An 18,081-nucleotide genomic window follows, 5' to 3' on the forward strand; every position below is an offset into this window, starting at 1 on the left:
CACACAACACAGAGCTACATACAGAACACAGAGCTACACACACAACACAGAGCTACAACACAGAGCTACATACAGAACACAGAGCTACACACACAACACAGCTACATACAGAACACAGAGCTACATACAGAACACAGAGCTACACACAGAACACAGAGCTACATACAGAACACAGAGCTACACACACAACACAGAGCTACATACAGAACACAGAGCTACACACACAACACAGAGCTACATACAGTACACAGAGCTACACACACAGCACATAGCTACACACAAAACACAGAGTTACATACACAACACAGAGAACAGAGCTACAACACAGAGCTACATACAGAACACAGAGCTACATACAGAACACAGAGCTACACACAAGACACAGAGCTACATACACAACACAGAGCTACACACACACAACACAGAGCTACATACAGAACACAAAGCTACACACACAACACAGAGCTACAACACAGAGCTACATACACAACACAGAGCTACATACAGAACACAGAGCTACACACAAGACACAGAGCTATACACACAACACAGAGCTACACACACAACACTGAGCTACATACACAACACAGAGCTACACACAGAACACAAAGCTACAACACAGAGCTACATACACAACACAGAGCTACACACAAAACACAGAGTTACATACACAACACAGAGCTACACACAAAACATTGAGTTACATACACAACACAGGGCTACACACACAACACTGAGCTACATACACAACACAGAGCTACACACAGAACACAAAGCTACAACACAGAGCTACATACACAACACAGAACTACACACAAAACACAGAGTTACATACACAACACGGAGCTACAACACAGGGCTGCACACACAACACAGAGCTACACACAGAACACAGAGTTACACACACAACACAGAGCTACAACACAGAGCTACACACACAACACAGAGCTGCATACACAACACAGAGCTACACACACACACAACACAGAGCTACTTACACAACACAGAGCTACACACACAACACAGAGCTACACACACACAACACAGAGCTACACACACAACACAGGGCTACATACACAACACAGAGCTACATACAGAACACAGAGTTACACACACAACACAGAGCTACAACAAAGAGCTACACACACAACACAGAGCTACACACACAACACAGAGTTACACACACAACACAGAGCTACAACAAAGAGCTACACACACAACACAGAGTTACACACGCAACACTGAGCTACACACACAACACAGAGCTACTCACACAACACAGAGCTACACACACAACACAGAGATAAAACAAAGAGCCACACACACAACACAGAGCTACACACACACAACACAGAGCTACACACACAACACAGAGCTACAACACAGAGCTACATACACAACACAGAGCTACATACACAACACAGAGCTACCACACAGAGCTACATACACAACACAGAGCTACATACACAACACAGAGCTACACACACAACACAGAGCTACACACACAACACAGAGCTACACACAGAACACAAAGCTACAACAAAGAGCTACATACACAACACAGAGCTACACACAAAACACAGAGTTACATACACAACACAGGGCTACACACACAACACTGAGCTACATACACAACACAGAGCTACACACAGAACACAAAGCTACAACACAGAGCTACATACACAACACAGAGCTACACACAAAACACAGAGTTACATACACAACACAGAGCTACAACACAGGGCTACACACACAAAACACAGAGCTACATACTCAACAAAGAGCTACACACAGAACACAGAGCTACACACACAACACAGAGCTACAACAAAGAGCTACACACACAACACAGAGTTACACACAACACAAAGCTACACACACAACACAGAGCTACTCACACAACACAGAGTTGCACACACAACACAGAGATACAACAAAGAGCCACACACACAACACAGAGCTACACACACACAACACAGAGCTACATACAGAACGCAGAGCTACACACACAACACAGAGCTACAACACAGAGCTTCATACACAACACAGAGCTACATACACAACACAGAGCTACACACACAACACAGAGCTACAACACAGAGCTACATACACAACACAGAGCTACACACGCAACACTGAGCTACACACACAACACAGAGCTACTCACACAACACAGAGCTACACACACAACACAGAGATACAACAAAGAGCCACACACACAACACAGAGCTACACACACACAACACAGAGCTACACACACAACACAGAGCTACAACACAGAGCTACATACACAACACAGAGCTACATACACAACACAGAGCTACCACACAGAGCTACATACACAACACAGAGCTACATACACAACACAGAGCTACACACACAACACAGAGCTACACACACAACACAGAGCTACACACAGAACACAAAGCTACAACAAAGAGCTACATACACAACACAGAGCTACACACAAAACACAGAGTTACATACACAACACAGGGCTACACACACAACACTGAGCTACATACACAACACAGAGCTACACACAGAACACAAAGCTACAACACAGAGCTACATACACAACACAGAGCTACACACAAAACACAGAGTTACATACACAACACAGAGCTACAACACAGGGCTACACACACAAAACACAGAGCTACATACTCAACAAAGAGTTACACACAGAACACAGAGCTACACACACAACACAGAGCTACAACAAAGAGCTACACACACAACACAGAGTTACACACACAACACAAAGCTACACACACAACACAGAGCTACTCACACAACACAGAGCTACTCACACAACACAGAGTTGCACACACAACACAGAGATACAACAAAGAGCCACACACACAACACAGAGCTACACACACACAACACAGAGCTACATACAGAACACAGAGCTACACACACAACACAGAGCTACAACACAGAGCTTCATACACAACACAGAGCTACATACACAACACAGAGCTACACACACAACACAGAGCTACAACACAGAGCTACATACACAACACAGAGCTACATACACAACACAGAGCTACACACACAACACAGAGCTACACACACAACACAGAGCTACAGACACAACACAGAGCTACATACACAACACTGAGCTACACACACAACACAGAGCTACACACAGAACACAAAGCTACAACACAGAGCTACATACACAACACAGAGCTACACACAAAACATAGAGTTGCATACACAACACAAGGCTACACACACAACACTGAGCTACATACACAACACAGGGCTACACACACAACACTGAGCTACATACACAACACAGAGCTACACACAGAACACAAAGCTACAACACAGAGCTACATACACAACACAGAGCTACACACAAAACACAGAGTTACATACACAACACAGAGCTACAACACAGGGCTACACACACAACACAGAGCTACATACTCAACACAGAGCTACACACAGAGCACAGAGTTACACACACAACACAGAGCTACAACACAGAGCTACACACACAACACAGAGCTGCATACACAACACAGAGCTACACACACACACACACACGCAAAACACAGAGCTACTTACACAACACAGAGCTACACACACACACAACACAGAGCTACACACACAACACAGAGCTACACACACAACACAGAGCTACACACACAACACAGAGCTACATACACAACACAGAGCTACATACAGAACACAGAGTTACACACACAACACAGAGCTACAACAAAGAGCTACACACACAACACAGAGCTGCATACACAACACAGAGCTACACACACAACACAGAGCTACAACAAAGACACAGAGCTACAACAAAGAGCTACACACACAACACAGAGTTACACACACAACACAGAGCTACTCACACAACACAGAGCTACACACACAACACAGAGATACAACAAAGAGCCACACACACAACACAGAGCTACACACACACAACACAGAGCTACATACAGAACACAGAGCTACACACACAACACAGAGCTACATACACAACACAGAGCTACACACACAACACAGAGCTACAACACAGAGCTACATACACAACACAGAGCAACATACACAACACAGAGCTACACACACAACACAGAGCTACACACACAACACAGAGCTACACACACAACACAGAGCTACATACAGAACACAGAGCTACACACACAACACAGAGCTACAACACAGAGCTACATACAGAACACAGAGCTACACACACAACACAGAGCTACATACAGAACACAGAGCTACACACACAACACAGAGCTACATACAGAACACAGAGCTACACACACAACACAGAGCTACATACAGAACACAGAGCTACACACACAACACAGAGCTACATACAGTACACAGAGCTACACACACAGCACATAGCTACACACAGTACACAGAGCTACACACACAGCACATAGCTACACACAAAACACAGAGCTACACACACAACACAGAGCTACAACACAGAGCTACATACACAACACAGAGCTACATACAGAACACAGAGCTACACACAAGACACAGAGCTACATACACAACACAGAGCTACACACACACACAACACAGAGCTACATACAGAACACAGAGCTACACACACAACACAGAGCTACAACACAGAGCTACATACACAACACAGAGCTACATACAGAACACAGAGCTACACCCAAGACACAGAGCTATACACACAACACAGAGCTACACACACACAACACAGAGCTACACACACACAACACAGAGCTACACACACAACACTGAGCTACATACACAACACAGAGCTACACACAGAACACAAAGCTACAACACAGAGCTACATACACAACACAGAGCTACACACAAAACATTGAGTTACATACACAACACAGGGCTACACACACAACACTGAGCTACATACACAACACAGAGCTACACACAGAACACAAAGCTACAACACAGAGCTACATACACAACACAGAGCTACACACAAAACACAGAGTTACATACACAACACAGAGCTACAACACAGGGCTGCACACACAACACAGAGCTACACACAGAACACAGAGTTACACACACAACACAGAGCTACAACACAGAGCTACACACACAACACAGAGCTGCATACACAACACAGAGCTACACACACACACAACACAGAGCTACTTACACAACACAGAGCTACACACACAACACAGAGCTACACACACACACACAACACAGAGCTACACACACAACACAGAGCTACATACACAACACAGAGCTACATACAGAACACAGAGTTACACACACAACACAGAGCTACAACAAAGAGCTACACACACAACACAGAGCTAAACACACAACACAAAGCTACACACACAACACAGAGCTACTCACACAACACAGAGCTACTCACACAACACAGAGTTGCACACACAACACAGAGATACAACAAAGAGCCACACACACAACACAGAGCTACACACACACAACACAGAGCTACATACAGAACACAGAGCTACACACACAACACAGAGCTACAACACAGAGCTTCATACACAACACAGAGCTACATACACAACACAGAGCTACACACACAACACAGAGCTACAACACAGAGCTACATACACAACACAGAGCTACATACACAACACAGAGCTACACACACAACACAGAGCTACACACACAACACAGAGCTACAGACACAACACAGAGCTACATACACAACACTGAGCTACACACACAACACAGAGCTACACACAGAACACAAAGCTACAACACAGAGCTACATACACAACACAGAGCTACACACAAAACATAGAGTTGCATACACAACACAAGGCTACACACACAACACTGAGCTACATACACAACACAGGGCTACACACACAACACTGAGCTACATACACAACACAGAGCTACACACAGAACACAAAGCTACAACACAGAGCTACATACACAACACAGAGCTACACACAAAACACAGAGTTACATACACAACACAGAGCTACAACACAGGGCTACACACACAACACAGAGCTACATACTCAACACAGAGCTACACACAGAGCACAGAGTTACACACACAACACAGAGCTACAACACAGAGCTACACACACAACACAGAGCTGCATACACAACACAGAGCTACACACACACACACACACGCAAAACACAGAGCTACTTACACAACACAGAGCTACACACACACACAACACAGAGCTACACACACAACACAGAGCTACACACACAACACAGAGCTACACACACAACACAGAGCTACATACACAACACAGAGCTACATACAGAACACAGAGTTACACACACAACACAGAGCTACAACAAAGAGCTACACACACAACACAGAGCTGCATACACAACACAGAGCTACACACACAACACAGAGCTACAACAAAGACACAGAGCTACAACAAAGAGCTACACACACAACACAGAGTTACACACACAACACAGAGCTACACACACAACACAGAGCTACTCACACAACACAGAGCTACACACACAACACAGAGATACAACAAAGAGCCACACACACAACACAGAGCTACACACACACAACACAGAGCTACATACAGAACACAGAGCTACACACACAACACAGAGCTACATACACAACACAGAGCTACACACACAACACAGAGCTACAACACAGAGCTACATACACAACACAGAGCAACATACACAACACAGAGCTACACACACAACACAGAGCTACACACACAACACAGAGCTACACACACAACACAGAGCTACATACAGAACACAGAGCTACACACACAACACAGAGCTACAACACAGAGCTACATACAGAACACAGAGCTACACACACAACACAGAGCTACATACAGAACACAGAGCTACACACACAACACAGAGCTACATACAGAACACAGAGCTACACACACAACACAGAGCTACATACAGAACACAGAGCTACACACACAACACAGAGCTACATACAGTACACAGAGCTACACACACAGCACATAGCTACACACAGTACACAGAGCTACACACACAGCACATAGCTACACACAAAACACAGAGCTACACACACAACACAGAGCTACAACACAGAGCTACATACACAACACAGAGCTACATACAGAACACAGAGCTACACACAAGACACAGAGCTACATACACAACACAGAGCTACACACACACACAACACAGAGCTACATACAGAACACAGAGCTACACACACAACACAGAGCTACAACACAGAGCTACATACACAACACAGAGCTACATACAGAACACAGAGCTACACCCAAGACACAGAGCTATACACACAACACAGAGCTACACACACACAACACAGAGCTACACACACACAACACAGAGCTACACACACAACACTGAGCTACATACACAACACAGAGCTACACACAGAACACAAAGCTACAACACAGAGCTACATACACAACACAGAGCTACACACAAAACATTGAGTTACATACACAACACAGGGCTACACACACAACACTGAGCTACATACACAACACAGAGCTACACACAGAACACAAAGCTACAACACAGAGCTACATACACAACACAGAGCTACACACAAAACACAGAGTTACATACACAACACAGAGCTACAACACAGGGCTGCACACACAACACAGAGTTACACACGCAACACAGAGCTGCATACACAACACAGAGCTACACACACACACACACACGCAAAACACAGAGCTACTTACACAACACAGAGCTACACACACACACAACACAGAGCTACACACACAACACAGAGCTACACACACAACACAGAGCTACACACACAACACAGAGCTACAACAAAGAGCTACACACACAACACAGAGTTACACACGCAACACTGAGCTACACACACAACACAGAGCTATTCACACAACACAGAGCTACACACACAACACAGAGATACAACAAAGAGCCACACACACAACACAGAGCTACACACACACAACACAGAGCTACACACACAACACAGAGCTACAACACAGAGCTACATACACAACACAGAGCTACATACACAACACAGAGCTACCACACAGAGCTACATACACAACACAGAGCTACATACACAACACAGAGCTACACACACAACACAGAGCTACACACACAACACAGAGCTACACACAGAACACAAAGCTACAACAAAGAGCTACATACACAACACAGAGCTACACACAAAACACAGAGTTACATACACAACACAGGGCTACACACACAACACTGAGCTACATACACAACACAGAGCTACACACAGAACACAAAGCTACAACACAGAGCTACATACACAACACAGAGCTACACACAAAACACAGTTACATACACAACACAGGGCTACACACACAACACTGAGCTACATACACAACACAGAGCTACACACAGAACACAAAGCTACAACACAGAGCTACATACACAACACAGAGCTACACACAAAACACAGAGTTACATACACAACACAGAGCTACAACACAGGGCTGCACACACAACACAGAGCTACACACAGAACACAGAGTTACACACACAACACAGAGCTACACACACAACACAGAGCTGCATACACAACACAGAGCTACACACACACACAACACAGAGCTACTTACACAACACAGAGCTACACACACAACACAGAGCTACACACACACACACAACACAGAGCTACACACACAACACAGAGCTACATACACAACACAGAGCTACATACAGAACACAGAGTTACACACACAACACAGAGCTACAACAAAGAGCTACACACACAACACAGAGCTAAACACACAACACAGAGTTACACACACAACACAGAGCTACAACAAAGAGCTACACACACAACACAGAGTTACACACGCAACACTGAGCTACACACACAACACAGAGCTATTCACACAACACAGAGCTACACACACAACACAGAGATACAACAAAGAGCCACACACACAACACAGAGCTACACACACACAACACAGAGCTACACACACAACACAGAGCTACAACACAGAGCTACATACACAACACAGAGCTACATACACAACACAGAGCTACCACACAGAGCTACATACACAACACAGAGCTACATACACAACACAGAGCTACACACACAACACAGAGCTACACACACAACACAGAGCTACACACAGAACACAAAGCTACAACAAAGAGCTACATACACAACACAGAGCTACACACAAAACACAGAGTTACATACACAACACAGGGCTACACACACAACACTGAGCTACATACACAACACAGAGCTACACACAGAACACAAAGCTACAACACAGAGCTACATACACAACACAGAGCTACACACAAAACACAGTTACATACACAGAGCTACATACACAACACAGAGCTACACACAAAACACAGAGTTACATACACAACACAGAGCTACAACACAGGGCTACACACACAACACAGAGCTACATACTCAACACAGAGCTACACACAGAACACAGAGTTACACACACAACACAGAGCTACAACACAGAGCTACACACACAACACAGAGCTGCATACACAACACAGAGCTACACACACACACAACCCAGAGCTACTTACACAACACAGAGCTACACACACACACAACACAGAGCTACACACACAACACAGAGCTACATACACAACACAGAGCTACATAGAGAACACAGAGTTACACACACAACACAGAGCTACAACAAAGAGCTACACACACAACACAGAGCTGCATACACAACACAGAGCTACACACACAACACAGAGCTGCATACACAACACAGAGCTACACACACAACACAGAGCTACAACAAAGACACAGAGCTACAACAAAGAGCTACACACACAACACAGAGTTACACACACAACACAGAGCTACACACACAACACAGAGCTACTCACACAACACAGAGCTACACACACAACACAGAGATACAACAAAGAGCCACACACACAACACAGAGCTACACACAACACAGAGCTACACACACACAACACAGAGCTACATACAGAACACAGAGCTACACACACAACACAGGGCTACAACACAGAGCTACATACACAACACAGAGCTACACACACAACACAGCTACATACAGAACACAGAGCTACACACACAACACAGGGCTACAACACAGAGCTACACACACAACCCAGAGCTACTTACACAACACAGAGCTACATACAGAACACAGAGCTACACACACAACACAGGGCTACAACACAGAGCTACACACACAACCCAGAGCTACTTACACAACACAGAGCTACACACACACACACAACACAGAGCTACACACACAACACAGAGCTACATACACAACACAGAGCTACATAGAGAACACAGAGTTACACACACAACACAGAGCTACAACAAAGAGCTACACACACAACACAGAGCTGCATACACAACACAGAGCTACACACACAACACAGAGCTGCATACACAACACAGAGCTACACACACAACACAGAGCTACAACAAAGACACAGAGCTACAACAAAGAGCTACACACACAACACAGAGTTACACACACAACACAGAGCTACACACACAACACAGAGCTACTCACACAACACAGAGCTACACACACAACACAGAGATACAACAAAGAGCCACACACACAACACAGAGCTACACACAACACAGAGCTACACACACACAACACAGAGCTACATACAGAACACAGAGCTACACACACAACACAGGGCTACAACACAGAGCTACATACACAACACAGAGCTACACACACAACACAGAGCTACAACACAGAGCTACATACACAACACAGAGCTACCACACAGAGCTACATACACAACACAGAGCTACATACACAACACAGAGCTGCACACACAACACAGAGCTACACACACAACACAGAGCTACATACAGAACACAGAGCTACACACACAACACGGAGCTACAACACAGAGCTACATACACAACACAGAGCTACATACAGAACACAGAGCTACACACACAACACAGAGCTACATACAGAACACAGAGCTACATACAGAACACAGAGCTACATACAGAACACAGAGCTACACACACAACACAGAGCTACATACAGTACACAGAGCTACACACACAGCACATAGCTACACACAAAACACAGAGTTACATACACAAGACAGAGAACAGAGCTACACACACAACACAGAGCTACAACACAGAGCTACATACACAACACAGAGCTACATACAGAACACAGAGCTACACACAAGACACAGAGCTACACACAAGACACAGAGCTACATACACAACACAGAGCTACACACAAAGAACAGAGCTACACACACAACACAGAGCTACAACACAGAGCTACATACACAACACAGAGCTACATACAGAACACAGAGCTACACACAAGACACAGAGCTACACACAGAACACAGAGCTACACACACACAACACAGACCTACACACAGAGAACAGAGCTACACACACAACACAGAGCTACAAGACAGAGCTACATACACAACACAGAGCTACATACACAACACAGAGCTACACACAAGATACAGCGCTACACACAGATCACAGAGCTATATACAGAACACAGAGCTATACACACAACACAGAGCTATACACACAACACAGAGCTACACACACAACACAGAGCTACATACACAACACAGAGCTACACACAAAACACAGAGCTACATACAGAACACAGAGCTACACACACAACACAGAGCTACACACACAACACAGAGCTACATACAGAACACATAGCTACACACAGAACACAGAGCTACACACACAACACAGAGCTACACGCACAACACAGAGCTACATGCAGAACACAGAGCTACACACACAACACAGAGCTACACACACACAACACAGAGCTACACACAGAACACAGAGCTACATACAGAACACAGAGCTACACACACAACACAGAGCTACATACAGAACACAGAGCTACACACACAACACAGAGCTACACACACAGCACAGAGCTACACACAAAACACAGAGTTACATACACAACACAGAGCTACAACACAGAGCTACACACACAACACAGAGCTACATACAGAACACAGAGCTACACACACAACACAGAGCTACATACAGAACACAAAGCTACACACACAACACAGAGCTACACACACAACACAGAGCTACATACAGAACACAGAGCTACACACACAACACAGAGCCACACACACAACACCGAGCTACATCACAGAGCTACATACAGAACACAGAGCTATACACACAACACAGAGCTATACACACAACACAGAGCTACATACAGAACACAGAGCTACACACACAACACAGAGCTACATACAGAACACAAATCTACACACACAACACAGAGCTACACACACAACACAGAGCTACACACACAACACAGAGTTACACACACAACACAGAGCTACATACACAACACAAAGCTACACACACAACACAGAGCTACATACAGAACACAGAGCTACACACACAACACAGAGTTAAGGACTAAAGTACGTGTCCTCGCCACATAAAGTGCATCATGTGCAACTGGGTGCAAAAACAAACAACAGAAGAAAGTGTATAACAGATACACAAAACACAAAATATCAAAGACCAGTAAACCTGCTGTATAATGTTATACAGTACAATTTGCAAAAGACAGAAATATACACAAAACTGTGTTTGTAAACATAAACACATTGTTGTGCAAAAATGGCAATAGCAGGAATCAGCAGGTGCAGAACAGCATGTAAACAGTATCATGTGATTGTGTGCGTGTGTGTGTGCGTGTGAAGAGGGTGTGTGTGTGTGTGTGTATGTGAGGGGTGTGTAAGGAGTGTGTGTGTGTGTGTGTGTGTGTGTGTGTGTGTGTGTGTGTGTGTGTGTGAGAGAGGTGTGTGTGTGTGTGTGTGTGTGTGTGTGTGTGTATGTGAGGGGTGTGTAAGGAGTGTGTGTGTGTGTGTGTGTGTGTGTGTGTGTTCGAGGTGTGTGTTTGTGTGTGTGTGTGTGTGTGTGTGTGTGTGTGTGTGTGTGTGAGGGGTGTGTGTGGTCATCCACAATGCTGTTTGCTTTGCGGATGCAGCATGTGGTGTAAATGTGCATAATAGAGCGGAGAGAGACTCTGATGATCTTCTCAGATGTCCTCACTATCATCTGTAGGGTCTTGCAATCCGAGACGGTGCAGTTCCCAAACCAGGCAGTGATGCAGCTGCTCAGGATGCTCTCAATGGTCCTTCTGTAGAACATGGTCAGGATGGGGGAAGGGAGATGAGCTTTCCTCCCAACCATCTCTTTGGTTTTATCAGTTTTCAGCCAGTGACACTGCTTCAGTGTGAAAAGGCCTGAGGGACACCACAAGCTACAAGACACTATCCTCCAGCTCTGTAGGGAATCAACAACTGGTTGATGATCAGCATGAGTTTTACTGTAGATTTGAAACTCCTGGTCTCACACCTGGTCCTGGACCTGCTACGACCATCTCACCACTCACCCATCAACACCTCCAGCAGCCCCCCCCCCCTTACTTCAGATCAGTGAAGATGATGTGCATTAGGTCTTCAGAAAACAAAAAAGAAGGAAAGCACCAGGACTAGACGGAGTTGGTCCATCTTTACACAGATCTTTAACAGATCACTGGAACTGTGTGAAGTTCCTGCCTGATTTAAACATTCCACCATCATCCCATCCAAAAAAACCCCCACAAATGACTGAACTTAATGACTCTAGACTGATTGCTCTAATGTCTGTGGTCATGAATTCATTGATAAGACTGGTGTTGAATTACCTGAAGGACATCTTTGGACCCTTGCTGGACCCCCTGCAGTTTGCTTACCGAGCAAACAGGTCTGTGGTCGATGTGGTAAACATGGGACTGCACTTCATCCTGCAACATCTGGACACACCTCAGGGATGTGTTCTTTCCCCACTGCTATTCTCCCAGTTCACTAACACCTGCATATCTACAGACCCTTTGTCAAGCTCCTGAAGTTTGCAGATGACACTACAGTCATCAGCCTCATTGATGATGGTGACGAGTCTGCATTTAGAAGTGAGGTTCAGCAGCTGGCTGTCTGGTGCAGTCAAAACAACCTGGAGCTTAATACCCTCAAAACAGTGGGGATGATTGTGGATTTCAAGAGAAACCCCTCTGCACTCCCCTCACTCACCACCATTAACAGCACTGTGGCTGTGGACGCTACAGAGCACCGAACACCAGCCGTCTGGCCGACAATACAGAGCACCGAACACCAATCGTCTGGCCGACGCTACAGAGCACCGAACACCAGCCGTCTGGCCGACGCCACAGAGCACCGAACACCAATCGTCTGGCCGACGCTACAGAGCACCGAACACCAGCCGTCTGGCCGACGCTACAGAGCACCGTACACCAGCCGTCTGGCCGACAATACAGAGCACCGAACACCAACCGTCTGGTCGTCGCTACAGAGCACCGGACACCAGCCGTCTGGCCGACGCTACAGAGCACCGGACACCAGCCGTCTGGCCGACGCTACAGAGCACCGGACACCAGCCGCCTGGCCGACGCTACAGAGCACCAAACACCAGCCGTCTGGCCGAAGCTACAGAGCACCGAAAACCAGCCGTCTGGCCGACGCTACAGAGCACCGAACACCAATCGTCTGGCCGACAGCACAGAGCACCGAACACCAGCCGTCTGGCCGTCGCTACAGAGCACCGAACACCAGCCGTCTGGCCGTCGCTACAGAGCACCGAACACCAGCCGTCTGGCCGTCGCTACAGAGCACCGAACACCAGCCGTCTGGCCGACGCTACAGAGCACCGGACACCAGCCGTCTGGCCGACGCTACAGAGCACCGGACACCAGCCGTCTGGCCGACGCTACAGAGCACCGGACACCAGCCGCCTGGCCGACGCTACAGAGCAACGGACACCAGCAGTCTGGCCGACGCTACAGAGCAACGGACACCAGCCGTCTGGCCGACGCTACAGAGCACCGGACACCAGCCGTCTGGCCGACGCTACAGAGAACCGAACATCAGCCGCCTGGCCGACGCTACAGAGCACCGAACACCAGGACAGCAGGCACAAGAGACGTTTCTTCCAACAGACAATCAACCTCATGAACACTTACATGTTCTCCCCATTGTTCAATATAAATACAAATATGTGTAATTTCACTTTTACTCATCTGAATCTGTCCTTTTCTCTGCAACAATACACTTTATTTATTTTCTTTATGAAGATGTCCAATAACTTTATACTTTTTTATTTATTTATTTTTATTTTAATTAAAATAAATGTGCAACTGGTAGCTTCTGTCACCAGAACAAATTCCTTGTAAGTGCAAACATACTTGGCAATAAACCTCTTTCTGATTCTGATTCTCTGTATCTCTGTACATGTGTTGTTCTATAGCTGTGTTGTGTACAAGTGTTTCCCATTGTTTTGATGGTGTTTAACTGTAATATTCACCGTGTGTGCAGCGATGGACGCCCCGGTGGTGCAGCAGTCCAGTCTGTCACCGAAGAAAAAACAACGCAATGGAGGAATGAAAACATCACCCACCTGCTCTCCAAAAACTATACGGTAAGAAGAACATGCACATTAAGGTGTAATGTTCTAGTAATAAATACTTTTTCTATTTCTGAATGAGGCACTGAGCAGCCCACATCTTGACTACAGTCCAATTTATTGTTAGTATCATCATCATCATCATCATCATCATCATCATCATGGTGTAACATTAATGTGTAAAGTCAGAATTACTTTCTAAACAGCTGCAATTGGTTAAAATTTGGGGAGGTCTTTTTGAAAATGTGAAATTTGTCAGAATTCCATTGGCAGCAGCTGAGACTGGTAAGATTTCTTTTGGGAGCTGGTGGTTTTTGACAGAATTAGTTTGGGAGCAGGTTTGAGTGGTCAAAACTTTGACATGCAGGTACAGTATGTTAGGTTGGTCAGAATTCCTTGTGCAATAGAGGAGATTAGTTCGGATCCCGAAGCAAGTAGGTGGGATTGTTCAGAACTCTAGTCCTACTGTACTAAGTGTGTTGGTTTGTTTGGCATGTTGATCTCAAACTCTTGTCCATGTCCAGACATGACCCTGTGATGATCCCCAGCCATGATCAGATGGAGATGATGGATGATAATGTAAAGAGATACGACTCTACTGGAATGTTCCACTGGTGTCCGTATAGAGACATTGAGAAGGTCATACTGGTGAGTAAGAGTGTGATGACTCAGTAATGCAGGAAAGAACATGCAGTTTTTATTGAAAATACAGAAATTTAATATAAGAATATGCGTCTAAATGTAAGAAATAAAAGCATGATGTAGGAAGTTACAGACTAGAAACAAGGGAAATGATCTGCCAGTGCAGTGAGATAATTACACTTAGTAACATTTCCTAAAATAAGAAAACATAACTAGTCTTTAGAAAAAGAAAAAAATATTTTAAAATAAGCAGTAAAACACTTTTTCCAAGCAGCGGATTTTAGTCTAATTAACTTAAAACTAAAATGTGTGTGAAAAGAATTTAAAACCAGAGAACAAAAGAATTTCTCTTCTTTAAGAATCATTATTTATATTCAGTCTTAAAACGAGACCAAGCATTTAAACTAAAATCAAGATTACGGATAAAATCAGGATACATGCGTATTTTCAACAATTATTTATTTAAATGAACAGTGGTCCCCTGGTGGTCTAGTGGTTAAGATGCAGCGCTCCCACCGCTGCGACCCGGGTTCGATTCCCGGTCAGGGAACCATCCCCAGCCACTCTTAGTGCCGCTCCCAAGCCCGGATAAATTGGGGAGGGTTGCGTTAGGAAGGGCATCCAGCGTAAAACATGTGCCAAATCAAAACGTGCGGAGGATCCGCTGTGGCGACCCCTAACGGGAGAAGCCGAAAAGAAAGAAAGAAAGATTTATTCAAATGAATACAAAGTACAAAGTCTTGTAGCACACAGTAATTATGATGTAAATACAGAGTGAAATCATTACTTAATAAATGTAAATTATGTAATTACTTATTGAAAAAAATGTAATTACTTATTGAACTTATTGAATGAAAGAGTGTGGTGACGTCATACTGCAGACTTTTATCACTTGTTATCAGGTTGTAAATAAATGTGTTGATGTCGACATAAAACAAGTGTTTGAATAAATAATACTAATGAACATTATGATAAAACTAATGAACCGTAAACCAGTTATTCCAACTACAGTAAATTCTTACAAGATACAAGGCTTTAAATGACTCTGATGTAATTAATCTCAATTTACAGGTAAAATAACCAACTTTCAGCTTTTCTAAGTAAAAATAATAAAACATGAATAATTAGAATCGTACACAATCTGCTCTTATATCGTATTTTATTCTCAAAATCCCTTCAATACGATTTATTTTTTATTTTTTATGTTAATCGACCAGATGAGGAGTTTTTGCAGTGTGTTTATCCTGGATTGTAATGCGCTCCTATCTTTGGAGGAGGTTTTCCACTATAGTTGTGAGGTGATATCAGTGATCATTCAGCTACAAGAGCACAGTGAGAGAAGACACTGTATTAGAGGAGCTCAGGGGTTTTGTAGTGTTGCAGTTCCCTCATTGGATTGAGAAAAACCCATATATGGATGTGATGGTCAGGGGGTTCACATAGTTTTTATCATTCTCCTTACTTTTTCTGGCATGCTGTTTGTACATTACAGACCCGTAGTGAGGCAGCCATGACGGTTCTGAGCGGCCATGTGGTGGTGTGTATTTTTGGCGATGTGAAGTCGGCTGTGGTGGGTCTGAGGAACCTGGTGATGCCTCTGAGAGCGAGTAACTTCCACTACCATGAGCTGAAACACATTGTGTTTGTGGGATCACTGGAGTATCTAAAGAGGGAATGGGAAACGTTACACAACTTCCCTAAAATCTCCATTTTACCCGTGAGTTCATGTGCGCCCTGATTCAGCTCACGGAGATTACATCCATCCATCCCAATGTACAATATCACCATGATGTGTGTGTGTGTGTGTGTGTGTGTGTGTGTGTGTGTGTGTGTGTGTGTGTGTGTGTGTGTGTGTGTGTATAGGGTACTCCTCTGAGCAGGGCGGATCTGAGAGCCGTCAACATTAACCTGTGTGACATGTGTGTGATCTTATCAGCTACTCAGAACAACTC

The 18,081-nt window shown here is 44.7% G+C and overlaps 1 protein-coding gene across 7 annotated transcripts in view; it reads left to right on the plus strand.

The window, feature by feature from the left end:
* The window catches only part of LOC310734943 (calcium-activated potassium channel subunit alpha-1-like), a 123,737-nt gene that overhangs the window by 90,958 nt on the left and 14,698 nt on the right, over positions 1-18,081 (plus strand). For all 7 annotated transcript variants that reach the window (XM_083557427.1, XM_083557424.1, XM_083557428.1 and 4 more), the window contains 4 exons: positions 15,400-15,502; positions 16,012-16,135; positions 17,622-17,846; positions 17,993-18,081. The exon at positions 17,993-18,081 is cut by the window's right edge and continues 104 nt beyond it. In XM_083557427.1, the coding sequence (XP_083413553.1) occupies positions 15,400-15,502; positions 16,012-16,135; positions 17,622-17,846; positions 17,993-18,081 (541 nt within the window). The remainder of the gene's footprint in view (positions 1-15,399; positions 15,503-16,011; positions 16,136-17,621; positions 17,847-17,992) is intronic.

The sequence above is a fragment of the Silurus aristotelis genome (assembly GCF_946808225.1).
Source record: "Silurus aristotelis genome assembly, chromosome: 12".
NCBI classification, from domain to species: Eukaryota; Metazoa; Chordata; class Actinopteri; order Siluriformes; family Siluridae; genus Silurus; species Silurus aristotelis.